Consider the following 19,300-nt stretch of genomic DNA (forward strand, 5'->3'; position numbering starts at 1 on the left):
GCCGAGGCAGGGTTAAAGTTCATAAGAGATAGCCCGAGGTGTTCGTGGAAAAATGAACAGACAGATCCCTCCCCTCCGCCAGTTCAATGATTTCGCCCTCTGACCGGCAACGAGAACAGTTTCAGTTGTACCCGAAGTTCAGAGATAAGTTGCGCAGTTTATAAACGGGCTTTGTATGGGCTCACGGCTACAGGCTGACTCACTCCCTCCCGGAACCCTCTGCGCGGCGGCCCCGGTGTCCGGGGGGACGGCGGACAGGAGACACAGCGGGGGGGGGAAGGGTTTCGGTGTGACACCGCTCGCCGGTGTAAACAATCTCTGCTTTTGCTGCGCTGCTGGTTTTGCAGCGGTGAGACTCGACTCACGCCGAAAGCGGAACAGCGGCAGAGGCGAGAGAGAGAGAAAGAAACCGATACGTCGAAGTGTCACGGCGCCGCTAGATTTGTCGGGATGCGGGTTTTAGTTTCGACTTGAGTTGTGATTTCGGCTGTTCTCCGGAAGGTCCGGCTGATCCGCAGGCTATGGAGGAGGGCGCGGAGAGCATCAACACCGACCCCGCGGCCGGCCGGGGCGAAGGTGAGACCCCCCCGGGGCGGGCTGGTGTGTGTTTCCCCTTCCCGGTGCCGCTATGGGCGAGCGTGCTGTCTGAGCAGCCCCCGCCCTGCCTTTAAGTCTTCTGTACCCCGCTGTCACTGTGCTGTACCCCAGAATCCTTCTTCTGTACCGCGCTGTCACTGTGCTGTACCCCAAACTCCTTCTTCTGACCTCCTGTTACTGTATTCTATCCCCACTGGTTCTGTGCTGTACCCCGCTGTACTGTACCCACTGTCTCTGTGTGCTGTACCCCACTCTCTCAGTACTGTAACCCATGATCGCTGTGCTCTACCCCACTATGTTTATACTGTACCCCACTGTCTCTGTGTACTGTACCCCACTGTCTCAGTACTGTAACCCATGATCGCTGTGCTCTACCCCACCATGTTTATACTATACCCCACTGTCTCTGTGTACTGTACCCCAGAATCCTTCTTCTGTACCCCACTGTGTCAGCTCTGTACCCCACTGTCTCTGTGTACTGTACCCCATGGTCGCTGTAGTTTGTAACTTGTCTCCCCCTGTGTCTTCAGGGCGAGTGGCTCACTGGAGGAACCTGGCTGGTTTCTGGTAGGTGTCCCCTGTCTGGGGAAGTGTGGGTTTGGGGGGTCTGGAACACACAGTGTGTGTGGACAGTAACTCTCTCTCTGTGTGTGTGTGTCCAGGCTCTGGGGCTGTGGAGGGCAGTGTGTGTGGACAGTAACTCTCTCTCTGTGTCCAGGCTCTGGGGCTGTGGAGGGCAGTGTGTGTGGACAGTGTGTGTGGACAGTAACTCTCTCTCTCTGTGTCCAGGCTCCTGGGACTGTGTAATAACTTTGCCTATGTAGTGATGCTGAGTGCTGCCCATGACATCCTGTCCCAGCAGGAGAGGACGGACAACAGCACTGCGCCGGTGAGACTCTCTGACACTGTCTGACACACTGACATACTTCTGAAACTCTGACATACTGCCACTCTGACAAACTAATGACTCACTGACACTCGTGACACTGTGGTGTAACACTGACACACGTCTGACAGACTGACAGATTGACTGACACTCTGCTAGACTGACTGACTGTCTGACATACTGGTGTAACACTGACAGGTGACTGACACTCTGACACACTGATGACACAGTGACCATGTCTAACACACTGCTGACACTCTGACACACTTCTGATGCACTGACTGACCCTGTGACAGAGGCACTGACTCTTTGACCCTCTAACATTCTGATGGGGTCAGAGATACTAACTCTCTCTCTCAGAATCCAGAGTGAGACACACACACTGACTCTCTCTCTCTCTCTCAGAATCCAGAGTGAGACACACACACACTGACTCTCTCTCTCAGAATCCAGAGTGAGACACACATACACTGACTCTCTCTCTCAGAATCCAGAGTGAGACACACACACTGACTCTCTCTCTCTCAGAATCTAGAGTGAGACACACACACACTGACTCTCTCTCTCTCAGAATCCAGAGTGAGACACACACACTGACTCTCTCTCTCTCAGAATCTAGAGTGAGACGCACACACTGACTCTCTCTCTCTCAGAACCCAGAGTGAGACACACACACTGACTCTCTCTCTCAGAATCTAGAGTGAGACACACACACTGACTCTCTCTCTCTCTCAGAATCCAGAGTGAGACACACACACTGACTCTCTCTCTCAGAATCCAGAGTGAGACACACACACTGACTCCCTCTCTCAGAATCCAGAGTGAGACACACACACACTGACTCCCTCTCTCAGAATCCAGAGTGAGACACACACACTGACTCTCTCTCTCAGAATCCAGAGTGAGACACACACACTGACTCTCTCTCTCAGAATCCAGAGTGAGAAACACACACTGATTCTCTCTCTCTCTCAGAATCCAGAGTGAGACACACACACTGACTCTCTCTCTTTTAGAATCCAGAGTGAGACACACACACTGACTCTCTCTGTCTCTCTCAGAATCCAGAGTGAGACACACACTGACTCTCTCTCTCAGAATCCAGAGTGAGACACACACACTGACTCTCTCTCTCTCTCTCTCTCAGAATCCAGAGTGAGACACACACACTGACTCTCTGTCTTTGATCGTGGCTGCTGACACACTGACTCAATTCAATTCAATTCAAGGTGCTTTATTAGCATGACCGATGGGTATAATCAGTGTTGCCAAAGCAAATAAAATAATGAAATTTACATGAAACAAAACAAAAAATAAAAGTAAAATAAAATCTACAGACATTTACAACAAACACATATCATAAAATATTTACATATACTGTAAACATATTTAGCGTTACTGGGAGACAGACTCGCTGTTCCTCAGGCTGGGACAGGAGATCACATACTGGGCTGCCAGTTCCACTGAGTTCCCTCCTCCCTCTCCCAGTAGGATTGGGACCCGTTGTGATTCTGGCAGGTGTGGGAACTCTGGGACTAGATAGTGGCAGTGACTCTCTCTCTCTCTCTCTCTCAGTTCAGTTCAAGGTGCTTTATTAGCATGACCGATGGGTACAATCAGTGTTGCCAAAGCAAATAAAAATAATAAAATTAACATGGAACAAGACAAAAAATAGAAGTAAAATAAGTAAAATAGAAGTTACAGACATTTACAACAAAGACATATTATAAAATATTGACATATACTGTAGGCGGCTGGAGCATTATTGGGAGACGGACTCACTGTTCCTCAGGCTGGGACAGGAGATCACATACTGGGCTGCCAGTTCCACTGAGTTCCCTCCTCCCTCTCCCAGTAGGATTGGGACCTGTTGTGGTTTTGGCAGGTGTGGGAACTCTGGGATTAGATTTCTGAATTTCGGGAAGAATGTTTCTCTAATCCCAGTTTCTCTAATCTCTCTCTCTCTGTCAGACCCCAGGCCCCGCCCTGCCCAGCGTCCGCAGTCACTCCCACCACCCCGTCCTGTCGTGGGGCAACGGCAGCCGCAACGGCAGCCGATACGACTGCAATCCCATCTCCACCGCGGTCAGTGCGCCTCCGCCTCTCTTGATTCTTATTGTCCGGAGGGGGAGGAGGAAGGTTCATCCTCTCCTCCTCCCCTCCTCCGCCGCCGTGTGATCTGAAACGCCCGCGACGTCTTCTCTCTCGGGCCAAGAGTCGGGCTGATCGCTTGCTCTGTGATCGACAGGCGATCCTGCTGGCTGACGTGCTCCCCACTATGGTCATCAAGTTCGCTGCTCCCTTCTTCATTCACCTCCTGCCCTACGGGTAAGGTCGCCCTCTTTCGCAGACCGGTCACTAGATCTCCGATGCCAAGTACGTTCATTGACGGGGTATAAACAGCTTGCTACTGATTTCTGAGCGAAGCACCAAATGGGGACATTTGTGAAAGTGCTGTAAGTCGCCATTTCGTCACGAAGCCCTGGTCTCTCCAGCGAGAGCAAGAGCTCGTGGGAATTGGTAAGTGAGGCAGCCCTTCCTGCTCACTTGTCTCTGTACTGAGTGATGTACTGTGACGTGAAGCGGCTCTTCCTGCTCACTAGTCCCTGTTCTAACTGCTGTACTGTGATGTGAAGCAGCCCTTCCTACTCACTAGTCCCTGTACTGACTGATTTACTGTGGTGTGAAGAGGCCCTTCCTGCTCACTAGGCCCTGTACTGACTGCTGTACTGTGATGTGAAGAGGCCCTTCCTGCTCACTACTCCCTGTACTGATTGGTGTACTGTGATGTGAAGAGGCCCTTCCTGCTCACTAGTCCCTGTACTGACTGATGTACTGTGATGTGAAGAGGCCCTTCCTGCTCACTAGTCCCTGTACTGACTGCTGCACTGTGATGTGAGGTAGCCCTTCCTGCTCACTAGTCCCTGTACTGACTGGTGTACTGTGATGTTAGGTAGCCCTTCCTGCTCACTAGTCCCTGTACTGACTGCTGTACTGTGATGTCAAGAGGCCCTTCCTGCTCACTAGTGCCTGTACTGACTGCTGTACTGTGATGTGAGGTAGCCCTTCCTGCTCACTAGTCTCAGTCACGATAGATGTACTGTGATGAACGAGTGAGTAAGTACAGGCTGTGCAGCAGATGCTTCACCGTGACGATGTTCCAAGGCGATCTGCGTGCAGAGTTAATAAGTAAGCAGTATTTGTCAACAGAACGGTCTCAAAGTCGAGAGCAGTGTGTCTACTGGATTCAGAGGTGGACTCACAAGCCTGCTTGTTGACAGTGTCACAGGGCCCCAACACCTCACCGGCAGTGTTGTGGCCTCGTTGTGCGTCACAGACCACGGCGCTGCGCAGACCTGGAAACTTCCTCTATTCTGAGATGCAAATCGGAGGTTTTACACATGACTGTGTTCATGTCACTTTTCTTGCGCTTAACGTTTAAATTTTGCTCATCAGCACAGATTCCTATCATAAAATAACACCTCGGCATCTCCCTGCGGGGGGGGGGGTGTCTGCGCGTCGCGTGCGCTCCGTGATCGTGTCTCTCCCCTGGCGCAGGTGGCGCGTGGTGCTGTGTGTCCTGACGGCGGCCGGCAGCTTCCTGATCGTCTCCTTCTCCACCAGCGTCGGCATGAGCATTCTGGGTAACGGCGACCTCGTCCGCGGCGGTGATGTCATCGGTGGCGGTGATGTCACCAGTGGCTCTGACATCAGGGTGGTGTTGCGGGAGGTTCTTGATCAGAGGAGCAGGAGCACTTGTTGGGTCTTGTGGGCTCAATAAGGACAGCGGGTTAGGGTTAGGGATAATAATAATAATAATAATAATAATTGCTTACACTATATAGCGCTTTTCTAGACAATCCACTCAAAGCCCTTTACAGGTAATGGGGATCCCCTCCACCCCCACCAGTGTGTCCCCCAACCTGGATGATGCACCAGTACACTCACCACACACCAGCTCTCAGTGGGGAGGAGAGCAAAGTGATGAAGCCAGTTCAGAGAGGGGGGTTATTAGGAGGCCATGATGGGTAAGGGCCAGGGGGAAATTTGGCCAGGACACAGGGGTAACACCCTGACTCTTTTCCCAGGAGTCTCCCCTCCAGGTACTGACAGGCTCACACTGCTGGGCTCCAGTGGGCTGCCAGCTGTGAGCTGCAGGGTGACATGGCTGCTGGCCTGCATGATGTAGCGCTGGATGTTGTAGCAGTGTAGATACGGGTTGGGCTCCAGTGGCCGTTGTCCAGGGTAGCTGTCGTGGTCTAGATGAAAGCTACAGGTGCTGAGGGTCCCCCCTCTGGGCCTGTGACACCTGGGGGTGCTGTTGCCACTGATCATGGTTCTCTCTCTGGTTTCTACCCCAACACGCTTCTCAGGGGTGGTGTTCGCCAGTGTGTCCGGCGGCCTGGGAGAGCTGTCCTTCCTGTCCCTCACAACCTTCTTCCACAGGTACCCCAACCTCTCAGGGCAGTGTTAATGTACTGGAGTGTCCAGTCAGTGTGTCTGTATTAACCCCCCTCTCTCTCAGTGCAGTTTTAATGTACTGGAGTGTCCAGTCAGTGTGTCTGTATTAACCCCCCTCTCTCTCAGTGCAGTGTTAATGTACTGGAGTGTCCAGTCAGTGTGTGTGTATTAACCCCTCTCTCTCTCACAGTGCAGTGTTAATGTACTGGAGTGTCCAGTCAGTGTGTAGTGACCCCTCTCTCTCTCTCAGTGGGGTGGTGTGTGGCTGGTCCTCTGGGACCGGAGGTGCTGGGGTTCTGGGGGCGGTATCGTACTCGGCGCTGACCCAGCTGGGCCTGGGACCCCGGGTCACTCTGCAGGTCATGCTCGTGATCCCCGCCACCCTGGCTCTGAGGTCAGTGCCCCCCCGTGTCGCTCCTGTAGCCTGAGCTGTGAGTGTCGTCCCCTCCGGTCTCCAGCAACGTCCTCTCGGTTACTCTCAGTTACTCTCGGTTACTCTCGTCAGCTCTGCTCACCTCTGGTTCACCAGCCCTCCTGCTCTGACTCGACCCCCTGCCTCGCCGTCCCCCTCTGTACCAGTTACTCACTGTCCCTGATGACCACAGACTGGTCCCGACCAGTACTAATGACCACAGACTCATCCCGACCGGTCCTGATGACCACAGACTGGTCCCGACTAGTGCTGATGACCACAGACTGGTCCCGACTGGTCCTGATGACCGCAGACTGGTCCCGACTAGTGCTGATGACCACAGACTGGTCCTGACTAGTACTGATGACCACAGACTGGTCTGACCACAGACTGGTCTGATGACCGCAGACTGGTCCTGACTAGTCCTGATGACCGCAGACTGGTCCTGACTAGTGCTGATGACCACAGACTGGTCCCAACTGGTCCTGATGACCACAGACTGGTCCTGACTAGTGCTGATGACCACAGACTGGTCTGACCACAGACTGGTCCCGACTGGTCCTGATGACCACAGACTGGTCCCGACTGGTCCTGATGACCACAGACTGGTCCCCACTAGTGCTGATGACAACAGACTGGTCTGACAACAGACTGGTCTGATGACCACAGACTGGTCCCGATCGGTCCTGATGACCACAGACTGGTCCTGACTAGTCCTGATGACCACAGACTGGTCCTGACTGGTCCTGATGACCACAGACTGGTCCTTACTAGTGCTGATGACCACAGACTGGTCCTGACCGGTCCTGATGACCACAGACTGGTCCCGACTGGTCCTGATGACCACAGACTGGTCCTGACTAGTGCTGATGACCACAGACTGGTCTGACAACAGACTGGTCTGATGACCGCAGACTGGTCCTGATCGGTCCTGATGACCGCAGACTGGTCCTGACTGGTCCTGGTGAAAGCTGACTGTTCTAACTAGACCTGATGACCAACAGACCCCACATATCCCTGATGACCTCTGAGTGACATCTTCAATCCCCAGTGACCTTTGATTGACCTGACTGGTCCCTGTTGACCTCTGATTGACCTATTTAGTCCCCAGTGACCTCTGATTGATCAGACTGGTCCCCGTTGCCCTCTGATTGACCTCCAAGTATAACTCCCAGTCCCATCTTCCTTGTCTCCCCCAGTTACTTTGTGCTCCTGGTGCGTCCCCCCTCTCTCCCCAACTGGAGCCAGGCAGAGGGGCCCGGAGGAGTGCGCCCTGACTCCGCTGACAGGCGCCCCCTCTTGTCTGACGACTCCGAGGGCAGCCCAGGTAAGAGAGAGATGGTAGTTATCAGCACGTGACAGTGGGGGGTCTCTACCCTGCAGTTCTATCCATCTGTCTGTCTGTCTCTCTGCCCTCCTCTCTGTCTGTCTCTGCACAGCTGTCTGTCTGTCTGCCCTCCTGCCTGTCTCTCTCTGCCTAGCTGTGCCTGTCTGTCTGCCCTCCTGCTTGTCTCTCTGCACAGCTGTCTGTCCCTCTACACAGCTGTCTGTCTGTCTGTCTGTCTGTCTGTCTGTCTGTCTGTCTGTCTGTCTGTCTGTCTGTCTGTCCGTCCCTCAGACCCGCCCAGCTCCCTTACAGATCTGCAGAGACTCTGACACGTCTCCATCTGTGTCTCTTTCCCAGACCTGAGGAGCACCGAGCCCCTGACCTGCAAGGAGAAACTGATTGTAATCAGAGTGAGTCCCTGTCTCTCTCTCCTCCCTCTCCCTGCCTCTCCCTCTCTTTAATCCATCTCCCCTGTCTCTCTCTTCTCCCCGTCTCCCTGCTTCTCCCTCTCGTTAATCCATCTCCCCTGTCTCTCTTCTCCCTGTCTCCCTGCCTCTCCCTCTGGTTAATCCATCTCCCCTGTCTCTCTTCTCCCTGTCTCCCTGCCTCTCCCTCTCGTTAATCCATCTCCCCTGTCTCTCTCTTCCCTGTCTGTGGCTTTGGAGTGAGCTGATCTCTCTGCCTCAGGGTCTCCAGACACTGTCTCTCTCTCTGTGTATCTCCCAGGGTTTGCTGAAGTACGTTGTGCCCCTGTGTGTGGTTTACTATGCTGAGTACTTCATCAACCAGGGACTGGTGAGTCACTCAGTGCAGTGTGTCTGTATTAACCCCCCTCTCTCTCAGTGCAGTGTTAATGTACTGGAGTGTCCAGTCAGTGTGTCTGTATGAACCCCTCTCTCTCTCAGTGCAGTGTTAATGTACTGGAGTGTCCAGTCAGTGTGTCTGTATTAACCCCTCTCTCTCTCTCAGTGCAGTGTTAATGTACTGGAGTGTCCAGTCAGTGTGTCTGTATTAACCCCTCTCTCTCTCAGTGCAGTGTTAATGTACTGGAGTGTCCAGTCAGTGTGTGTGTATTAACCCCTCTCTCTCTCAGTGCAGTGTTAATGTACTGGAGTGTCCAGTCAGTGTGTGTGTATTAACCCCTCTCTCTCTCTGTAGCTGGAGCTGCTGTATTTCCCTCAGTTCTCTCTGACACACTCAGAACAGTACCGCTGGTGAGTACCGCCAGTTATCAAACAGAATATAATTAACAATTATATTAATTAATTATAATTAAGATTTACTCTCTAACCCCTCTCTCCCCTCTCTCTCCTCTCGCCCCTCTCTCTCCTCCCTCTCTCTCCCCCTCTCCTCTCTCCCCCCTCTCTCTCCCCCCTCTCTCTCTCTCCTCTCTCTCTCCCCCTCTCTCTCCTCTCTGTAATCCCTCTTTCTCCTCTCTCCCCCCTCTCTCTCTCCTCTCTCCAGGTACCAGACTCTCTATCAGATCGGAGTCTTTCTGTCTCGCTCCTCTCTGTTCTGTTTCCAGATCAGGAAGGTTTGGATTTTGGCGCTGCTACAGGTATCCAGTGTCCTGTGTCCTGTGATGTCCAGTGTCCTGTAGTGTCCTGTGATGTCCAGTGCCCTGTAGTGTCCTGTGGTATCCAGTGCCCTGTAGTGTCCTGTGATATCCAGTGTCCTGTAGTGCTGACCTGTCTCTCTCTCTCCTCTCTCCCAGTGTGTGATCACTGTGTCCTGTTGTGTTGACCCGTTTCTCTCTCTCCTCTCTCCCAGTGTGTGAGCGCTGTGTCCTGTGATATCCAGTGTCCTGTAGTGCTGACCCGTCTCTCTCTCTCCTCTCTCCCAGTGTGTAAACGCTGTGTCCTGTGATATCCAGTGTCCTGTAGTGCTGATCTGTCTCTCTCTCTCCTCTCTCCCAGTGTGTGAGCACTGTGTCCTGTGATATCCAGTGTCTTGTAGTGCTGACCCGTCTCTCTCTCTCTCCTCTCTCCCAGTGTGTGAACGCTGTGTTCCTCCTCTTCGCCGTCTGCTTCCAGTTCCTGCCCAGCATCTGGCTCCTGTTCGCCATCGTGCTGTACGAGGGGCTGCTGGGGGGGGCTGCGTACGTCAACACCTTCAACAACGTCACCAAGGAGGTGAGAGAGGGGCTCTGGACAGCCCTGTCTCCAGGCTGTGGTCACTGAGCCTGTCCTCTCTGGACAGCCAGGTCTGCCTGTGTCCAGTGTGTGTGTCCAGGCTGTGGTCACTGAGCCTGTCCTCTCTGGACAGCCAGGTCTGCCTGTGTCCAGTGTCTGTGTCCAGGCTGTGGTCACTGAGCCTGTCCTCTCTGGACAGCCAGGTCTGCCTGTGTCCAGGCTGTGGTCACTGAGCCTGTCCTCTCTGGACAGCCAGGTCTGCCTGTGTCCAGTGTGTGTGTCCAGGCTGTGGTCACTGAGCCTGTCCTCTCTGGACAGCCAGGTCTGCCTGTGTCCAGTGTGTGTGTCCAGGCTGTGGTCACTGAGCCTGTCCTCTCTGGACAGCCAGGTCTGCCTGTGTCCAGGCTGTGGTCACTGAGCCTGTCCTCTCTGGACAGCCAGGTCTGCCTGTGTCCAGTGTGTGTGTCCAGGCTGTGGTCACTGAGCCTGTCCTCTCTGGACAGCCAGGTCTGCCTGTGTCCAGTGTGTGTGTCCAGGCTGTGGTCACTGAGCCTGTCCTCTCTGGACAGCCAGGTCTGCCCGTGTCCAGTGTGTGTGTCCAGGCTGTGGTCACTGAGCCTGTCCTCTCTGGACAGCCAGGTCTGCCCGTGTCCAGTGTGTGTGTCCAGGCTGTGGTCACTGAGCCTGTCCTCTCTGGACAGCCAGGTCTGCCCGTGTCCAGTGTGTGTGTCCAGGCTGTGGTCACTGAGCCTGTCCTCTCTGGACAGCCAGGTCTGCCCGTGTCCAGTGTGTGTGTCCAGGCTGTGGTCACTGAGCCTGTCCTCTCTGGACAGCCAGGTGTGCCCGTGTCCAGTGTGTGTGTCCAGGCTGTGGTCACTGAGCCTGTCCTCTCTGGACAGCCAGGTGTGCCCGTGTCCAGTGTGTGTGTCCAGGCTGTGGTCACTGAGCCTGTCCTCTCTGGACAGCCAGGTCTGCCTGTGTCCAGTGTGTGTGTCCAGGCTGTGGTCACTGAGCCTGTCCTCTCTGGACAGCCAGGTCTGCCCGTGTCCAGTGTGTGTGTCCAGGCTGTGGTCACTGAGCCTGTCCTCTCTGGACAGCCAGGTGTGCCCGTGTCCAGTGTGTGTGTCCAGGCTGTGGTCACTGAGCCTGTCCTCTCTGGACAGCCAGGTGTGCCCGTGTCCAGTGTGTGTGTCCAGGCTGTGGTCACTGAGCCTGTCCTCTCTGGACAGCCAGGTCTGCCTGTGTCCAGTGTGAATGTCCGGGCTGTGGTCACTGAGCCTGTCCTCTCTGGACAGCCAGGTCTGCCTGTGTCCAGTGTGTGTGTCCAGGCTGTGGTCACTGAGCCTGTCCTCTCTGGACAGCCAGGTCTGCCTGTGTCCAGTGTGTGTGTCCAGGCTGTGGTCACTGAGCCTGAACGTCGTCTCTCTCTCCAGAGTGCTGACCGGCACAGGGAGTTCGCCATGGCCACGGCCAGCGTGGGCGACTCGGTGGGCATCGCTCTGTCTGGCCTGACCGCCATCCCGCTACACAACTATCTCTGCACACTTCCCTGATTCCCTGGAGAGTCTCCACGGCGACCTGACTCCTCCCCCTGGAGAGGAGAGTCTCCATGGCGACCTGACTCCTCCCCCTGGAGAGTCTCCATGGCGACATGACTCCTCCCCCTCGAGAGGAGAGTCTCCACGGCGACCTGACTCCTCCCCCTGGAGAATCATATTTTATTCATCATCATTCCTTAGTGCCTTTTTACTCTTTTTATATCATTTAATTTTTATTTAACGTACTAAAAACTCTCTGGGGTCAGTGGGAGTCTGATTATAATCCCAGTGAATAACTAATCCAGCTCCCAGTCCAGTCAGTCCAGTCCAGCCTGGAGAGTCTCAGACTGCTCTGTCAGTGTCAGTGGAGTCTGATTATAATCCCAGTTCATAAGTAATCCAGCTCCCAGTCCAGTCAGTCAGTCCAGCCTGGAGAGTCTCAGACTGCTCTGTCAGTGTCAGTGGAGTCTGATTATAATCCCAGTTCAGAACTGATCCAGCTCCCAGTCCAGTCAGTCCAGTCCAGCCTGGAGAGTCTCAGACTGCTCTGTCAGTGTCAGTGGAGTCTGATTATAATCCCAGTTCATAAGTAATCCAGCTCCCAGTCCAGTCAGTCAGTCCAGCCTGGAGAGTCTCAGACTGCTCTGTCAGCGTCAGTGGAGTCTGATTATAATCCCAGTTCAGAACTAATCCAGCTCCCAGTCCAGTCAGTCCAGTCCAGCATGGAGAGTCTCAGACTGCTCTGTCAGTGTCAGTGGAGTCTGATTATAATCCCAGTCAGGATCCCAGTTGGGACGCTGGGGTCGACACCCTTACTCTGAATGTGACCACAGTCACGGTCCTGATTGGAGAGTGCCCCCTGCTGGTCAGCCAGCTCCTCCGACAGCTGGTTTTCCTCGGCCGTCTCCCAGACACTCTGGGACTCCGGGGGGGAGACGTGTGTCCACACAGGTCAGGGTCCAGGCCTGCAGGTGAGCACAGAAACCTTCCTGTCTGGGAAGCAGCGCGGGGACTCTCAGTAGCTGCTTCACAGCTCCCTGTCAGTCCTGTGACGTTTCTTCACTGGAGTTCAAGGATCGCAGTGCCTCTGTCTCCCGGCCTTCGCCTCTGGTCTGACCGGCTGTGAGCACCTGCTGACCCAGAGCTCCCACAAGCTGGGCGCCTGTTTGGAGATCCCATAAATAAACTTGATTGATTCTTATTAACAATTAACACCCCCTGCTGGGGCAGGTGGTGTCCAGTGTCTCTGTTCCCTGTCTCCCACACACTGAGTCCAGACTCCCTCTCTCCTCTTTCTCTCCTCTTTCCACACTCCCTCTCTCCTCCCTCTCTCCTCTTTCCTCTCTCTCCACACTGTAAGCAGCTTTACTGGTATTACTGCTGATTTGCAGTGTTGCCAAAGCATATACAATGAACACATCATAGTACATTTACATACAGCATGTAGAGCATTACTGAGAGACAGGCTCACTGTTCCTCAGGCTGGGACAGGAGATCACACACTGTATTATTATTACTGAGAGACAGGCTCACTGTCTGTTCCTCAGGCTGGGACAGGAGGTCACACACTGTATTATTATTATTGAGAGACAGGCTCACTGTTCCTCAGGCTGGGACAGGAGATCACACACTGTATTATTATTACTGAGAGACAGGCTCACTGTTCCTCAGGCTGGGACAGGAGATCACACACTGTATTATTATTATTGAGAGACAGGCTCACTGTCTGTTCCTCAGGCTGGGACAGGAGGTCACACACTGTATTATTATTATTGAGAGACAGGCTCACTGTCTGTTCCTCAGGCTGGGACAGGAGATCACACACTGTATTATTATTATTGAGAGACAGGCTCACTGTCTGTTCCTCGGGCTGGGACAGGAGATCACACACTGTATTATTATTATTGAGAGACAGGCTCACTGTCTGTTCCTCAGGCTGGGACAGGAGATCACACACTGTATTATTATTATTGAGAGACGGGCTCACTGGCTGTTCCTCAGGCTGGGACAGGAGATCACACACTGTATTATTATTATTGAGAGACAGGCTCACTGTCTGTTCCTCAGGCTGGGACAGGAGATCACACACTGTATTATTATTATTGAGAGACGGGCTCACTGTTCCTCAGACAGGGAGAGGAGATCACACACTGTATTATTATTATTGAGAAACAGGCTCACTGTTCCTCAGGCTGGGACAGGAGGTCACACACTGTATTATTATTATTGAGAGACAGGCTCACTGTCTGTTCCTCAGGCTGGGACAGGAGATCACACACTGTATTATTATTATTGAGAGACGGGCTCACTGTCTGTTCCTCAGGCTGGGACAGGAGATCACACACTGTATTATTATTATTGAGAGACGGGCTCACTGGCTGTTCCTCAGGCTGGGACAGGAGATCACACACTGTATTATTATTATTGAGAGACAGGCTCACTGTTCCTCAGGCTGGGACAGGAGATCACACACTGTATTATTATTATTGAGAGACAGGCTCACTGTTCCTCAGACAGGGAGAGGAGATCACACACTGTATTATTATTATTGAGAGACAGGCTCACTGTCTGTTCCTCAGGCTGGGACAGGAGATCACACACTGTATTATTATTATTATTGAGAGATGGGCTCACTGTCTGTTCCTCAGGCTGGGACAGGAGATCACACACTGTATTATTATTATTGAGAGACAGACTCACTGTCTGTTCCTCAGGCTGGGACAGGAGATCACACACTGTATTATTATTATTATTGAGAGACGGGCTCACTGTCTGTTCCTCAGGCTGGGACAGGAGATCACACACTGTATTATTATTATTGAGAGACGGGCTCACTGTTCCTCAGGCTGGGACAGGAGATCACACACTGTATTATTATTATTGAGAGACAGGCTCACTGTTCCTCAGGCTGGGACAGGAGGTCACACACTGTATTATTATTATTGAGAGACAGGCTCACTGTTCCTCAGGCTGGGACAGGAGATCACACACTGTATTATTATTATTGAGAGACAGGCTCACTGTTCCTCAGGCTGGGACAGGAGGTCACACACTGTATTATTATTATTGAGAGACGGGCTCACTGTCTGTTCCTCAGGCTGTGACAGGAGATCACACACTGTATTATTATTATTGAGAGACAGGCTCACTGTTCCTCAGACAGGGAGAGGAGATCACACACTGTATTATTATTATTGAGAGACAGGCTCACTGTCTGTTCCTCAGGCTGGGACAGGAGATCACACACTGTATTATTATTATTATTGAGAGATGGGCTCACTGTCTGTTCCTCAGGCTGGGACAGGAGATCACACACTGTATTATTATTATTGAGAGACAGACTCACTGTCTGTTCCTCAGGCTGGGACAGGAGATCACACACTGTATTATTATTATTATTGAGAGACGGGCTCACTGTCTGTTCCTCAGGCTGGGACAGGAGATCACACACTGTATTATTATTATTGAGAGACGGGCTCACTGTTCCTCAGGCTGGGACAGGAGATCACACACTGTATTATTATTATTGAGAGACAGGCTCACTGTCTGTTCCTCAGGCTGGGACAGGAGATCACACACTGTATTATTATTATTATTGAGAGACGGGCTCACTGTCTGTTCCTCAGGCTGGGACAGGAGGTCACACACTGTATTATTATTATTGAGAGACAGGCTCACTGTTCCTCAGGCTGGGACAGGAGGTCACACACTGTATTATTATTATTGAGAGACGGGCTCACTGTCTGTTCCTCAGGCTGTGACAGGAGATCACACACTGTATTATTATTGTTGAGAGACAGGCTCACTGTCTGTTCCTCAGGCTGGGACAGGAGATCACACACTGTATTATTATTATTGAGAGACGGGCTCACTGTCTGTTCCTCAGGCTGGGACAGGAGATCACACACTGTATTATTATTATTGAGAGACAGGCTCACTGTCTGTTCCTCAGGCTGGGACAGGAGATCACACACTGTATTATTATTATTGAGAGACAGGCTCACTGTCTGTTCCTCAGGCTGGGACAGGAGATCACACACTGTATTATTATTGAGAGACGGGCTCACTGTCTGTTCCTCAGGCTGGGACAGGAGATCACACACTTAATTATTATTATTGAGAGACAGGCTCACTGTCTGTTCCTCAGGCTGGGACAGGAGATCACACACTGTATTATTATTGAGAGACAGGCTCACTGTTCCTCAGGCTGGGACAGGAGATCACACACTGTATTATTATTATTGAGAGACAGGCTCACTGTTCCTCAGGCTGGGACAGGAGATCACACACTATTATTATTGAGAGACGGGCTCACTGTCTGTTCCTCAGGCTGGGACAGGAGGTCACACACTGTATTATTATTATTGAGAGACAGGCTCACTGTTCCTCAGGCTGGGACAGGAGGTCACACACTGTATTATTATTGAGAGACAGGCTCACTGTTCCACAGGCTGGGACAGGAGATCACACACTGTATTATTATTATTGAGAGACAGGCTCACTGTTCCTGAGGCTGGGACAGGAGATCACACACTATTATTATTGAGAGACGGGCTCACTGTCTGTTCCTCAGGCTGGGACAGGAGATCACACACTGTATTATTATTGAGAGACAGGCTCACTGTTCCTCAGGCTGGGACAGCAGATCACACACTGTATTATTATTATTGAGAGACAGGCTCACTGTCTGTTCCTCAGGCTGGGACAGGAGGTCACACACTGTATTATTATTATTGAGAGACAGGCTCACTGTTCCTCAGGCTGGGACAGGAGGTCACACACTGTATTATTATTATTGAGAGACAGGCTCACTGTCTGTTCCTCAGGCTGGGACAGGAGATCACACACTGTATTATTATTGAGAGACAGGCTCACTGTTCCTCAGGCTGGGACAGGAGGTCACACACTGTATTATTATTATTGAGAGACAGGCTCACTGTCTGTTCCTCAGGCTGGGACAGGAGATCACACACTGTATTATTATTATTGAGAGACGGGCTCACTGTCTGTTCCTCAGGCTGGGACAGGAGATCACACACTGTATTATTATTATTGAGAGACGGGCTCACTGGCTGTTCCTCAGGCTGGGACAGGAGATCACACACTGTATTATTATTATTGAGAGACAGGCTCACTGTTCCTCAGGCTGGGACAGGAGATCACACACTGTATTATTATTATTGAGAGACAGGCTCACTGTTCCTCAGACAGGGAGAGGAGATCACACACTGTATTATTATTATTGAGAGACAGGCTCACTGTCTGTTCCTCAGGCTGGGACAGGAGATCACACACTGTATTATTATTATTATTGAGAGATGGGCTCACTGTCTGTTCCTCAGGCTGGGACAGGAGATCACACACTGTATTATTATTATTGAGAGACAGACTCACTGTCTGTTCCTCAGGCTGGGACAGGAGATCACACACTGTATTATTATTATTATTGAGAGACGGGCTCACTGTCTGTTCCTCAGGCTGGGACAGGAGATCACACACTGTATTATTATTATTGAGAGACGGGCTCACTGTTCCTCAGGCTGGGACAGGAGATCACACACTGTATTATTATTATTGAGAGACAGGCTCACTGTTCCTCAGGCTGGGACAGGAGGTCACACACTGTATTATTATTATTGAGAGACAGGCTCACTGTTCCTCAGGCTGGGACAGGAGATCACACACTGTATTATTATTATTGAGAGACAGGCTCACTGTTCCTCAGGCTGGGACAGGAGGTCACACACTGTATTATTATTATTGAGAGACGGGCTCACTGTCTGTTCCTCAGGCTGTGACAGGAGATCACACACTGTATTATTATTATTGAGAGACAGGCTCACTGTTCCTCAGACAGGGAGAGGAGATCACACACTGTATTATTATTATTGAGAGACAGGCTCACTGTCTGTTCCTCAGGCTGGGACAGGAGATCACACACTGTATTATTATTATTATTGAGAGATGGGCTCACTGTCTGTTCCTCAGGCTGGGACAGGAGATCACACACTGTATTATTATTATTGAGAGACAGACTCACTGTCTGTTCCTCAGGCTGGGACAGGAGATCACACACTGTATTATTATTATTATTGAGAGACGGGCTCACTGTCTGTTCCTCAGGCTGGGACAGGAGATCACACACTGTATTATTATTATTGAGAGACGGGCTCACTGTTCCTCAGGCTGGGACAGGAGATCACACACTGTATTATTATTATTGAGAGACAGGCTCACTGTCTGTTCCTCAGGCTGGGACAGGAGATCACACACTGTATTATTATTATTATTGAGAGACGGGCTCACTGTCTGTTCCTCAGGCTGGGACAGGAGGTCACACACTGTATTATTATTATTGAGAGACAGGCTCACTGTTCCTCAGGCTGGGACAGGAGGTCACACACTGTATTATTATTATTGAGAGACGGGCTCACTGTCTGTTCCTCAGGCTGTGACAGGAGATCACACACTGTATTATTATTGTTGAGAGACAGGCTCACTGTCTGTTCCTCAGGCTGGGACAGGAGATCACACACTGTATTATTATTATTGAGAGACGGGCTCACTGTCTGTTCCTCAGGCTGGGACAGGAGATCACACACTGTATTATTATTATTGAGAGACAGGCTCACTGTCTGTTCCTCAGGCTGGGACAGGAGATCACACACTGTATTATTATTGAGAGACAGGCTCACTGTTCCTCAGGCTGGGACAGGAGATCACACACTGTATTATTATTATTGAGAGACAGGCTCACTGTTCCTCAGGCTGGGACAGGAGATCACACACTATTATTATTGAGAGACGGGCTCACTGTCTGTTCCTCAGGCTGGGACAGGAGGTCACACACTGTATTATTATTATTGAGAGACAGGCTCACTGTTCCTCAGGCTGGGACAGGAGGTCACACACTGTATTATTATTGAGAGACAGGCTCACTGTTCCACAGGCTGGGACAGGAGATCACACACTGTATTATTATTATTGAGAGACAGGCTCACTGTTCCTGAGGCTGGGACAGGAGATCACACACTATTATTATTGAGAGACGGGCTCACTGTCTGTTCCTCAGGCTGGGACAGGAGATCACACACTGTATTATTATTGAGAGACAGGCTCACTGTTCCTCAGGCTGGGACAGCAGATCACACACTGTATTATTATTATTGAGAGACAGGCTCACTGTCTGTTCCTCAGGCTGGGACAGGAGGTCACACACTGTATTATTATTATTGAGAGACAGGCTCACTGTTCCTCAGGCTGGGACAGGAGGTCACACACTGTATTATTATTATTGAGAGACAGGCTCACTGTCTGTTCCTCAGGCTGGGACAGGAGATCACACACTGTATTATTATTGAGAGACAGGCTCACTGTTCCTCAGGCTGGGACAGGAGATCACACACTGTATTATTATTATTGAGAGACAGGCTCACTGTTCCTCAGGCTGGGACAGGAGATCACACACTATTATTATTGAGAGACGGGCTCACTGTCTGTTCCTCAGGCTGGGACAGGAGATCACACACTGTATTATTATTGAGAGACAGGCTCACTGTTCCTCAGGCTGGGACAGCAGATCACACACTGTATTATTATTATTGAGAGACAGGCTCACTGTCTGTTCCTCAGGCTGGGACAGGAGGTCACACACTGTATTATTATTATTGAGAGACAGGCTCACTGTTCCTCAGGCTGGGACAGGAGGTCACACACTGTATTATTATTATTGAGAGACAGGCTCACTGTCTGTTCCTCAGGCTGGGACAGGAGATCACACACTGTATTATTATTGAGAGACAGGCTCACTGTTCCTCAGGCTGGGACAGGAGATCACACACTATTATTATTGAGAGACGGGCTCACTGTCTGTTCCTCAGGCTGGGACAGGAGATCACACACTGTATTATTATTGAGAGACAGGCTCACTGTTCCTCAGGCTGGGAC

General features: G+C 51.5%; 1 protein-coding gene across 2 annotated transcripts; it reads left to right on the plus strand.

Annotated features, from left to right (window-relative positions):
- Window positions 1-212: 212 nt before the first annotated feature.
- cln3 (CLN3 lysosomal/endosomal transmembrane protein, battenin) lies at window positions 213-12,558 on the plus strand. Of its 2 annotated transcripts, XM_088916253.1 has the most exons (15): window positions 213-576; window positions 1,128-1,164; window positions 1,387-1,486; window positions 3,455-3,568; window positions 3,732-3,811; window positions 5,042-5,127; window positions 5,857-5,929; window positions 6,195-6,338; window positions 7,556-7,683; window positions 8,041-8,093; window positions 8,410-8,478; window positions 8,842-8,897; window positions 9,148-9,241; window positions 9,675-9,815; window positions 11,249-12,558. In XM_088916253.1, exons 1-15 carry the CDS (start codon window positions 522-524, stop codon window positions 11,366-11,368), a joined length of 1,350 nt encoding a protein of 449 aa, XP_088772379.1. In that variant the 5' UTR covers window positions 213-521; the 3' UTR covers window positions 11,369-12,558. The 2 variants fall into 2 exon arrangements, with proteins under 2 accessions (XP_088772379.1, XP_088772380.1); XM_088916254.1 differs by lacking the exon at window positions 6,195-6,338.
- Window positions 12,559-19,300: the final 6,742 nt, after the last annotated feature.

Source organism: Atractosteus spatula, chromosome 5, assembly GCF_055471065.1.
Source record: "Atractosteus spatula isolate fAtrSpa1 chromosome 5, fAtrSpa1.hap1, whole genome shotgun sequence".
In the NCBI taxonomy this organism is placed as follows: domain Eukaryota; kingdom Metazoa; phylum Chordata; class Actinopteri; order Semionotiformes; family Lepisosteidae; genus Atractosteus; species Atractosteus spatula.

Coding starts and splice junctions, on each gene's coding strand:
- cln3 (XM_088916253.1), top strand. CDS start 522: ATGGAGGAGGGCGCGGAGAGCATCAACACCGACCCCGCGGCCGGCCGG. Junction 7,684..8,040: donor CGACTCCGAGGGCAGCCCAG/GTAAGAGAGAGA, acceptor TCTCTTTCCCAG/ACCTGAGGAGCACCGAGCCC. Junction 9,816..11,248: donor TCAACAACGTCACCAAGGAG/GTGAGAGAGGGG, acceptor CTCTCTCTCCAG/AGTGCTGACCGGCACAGGGA.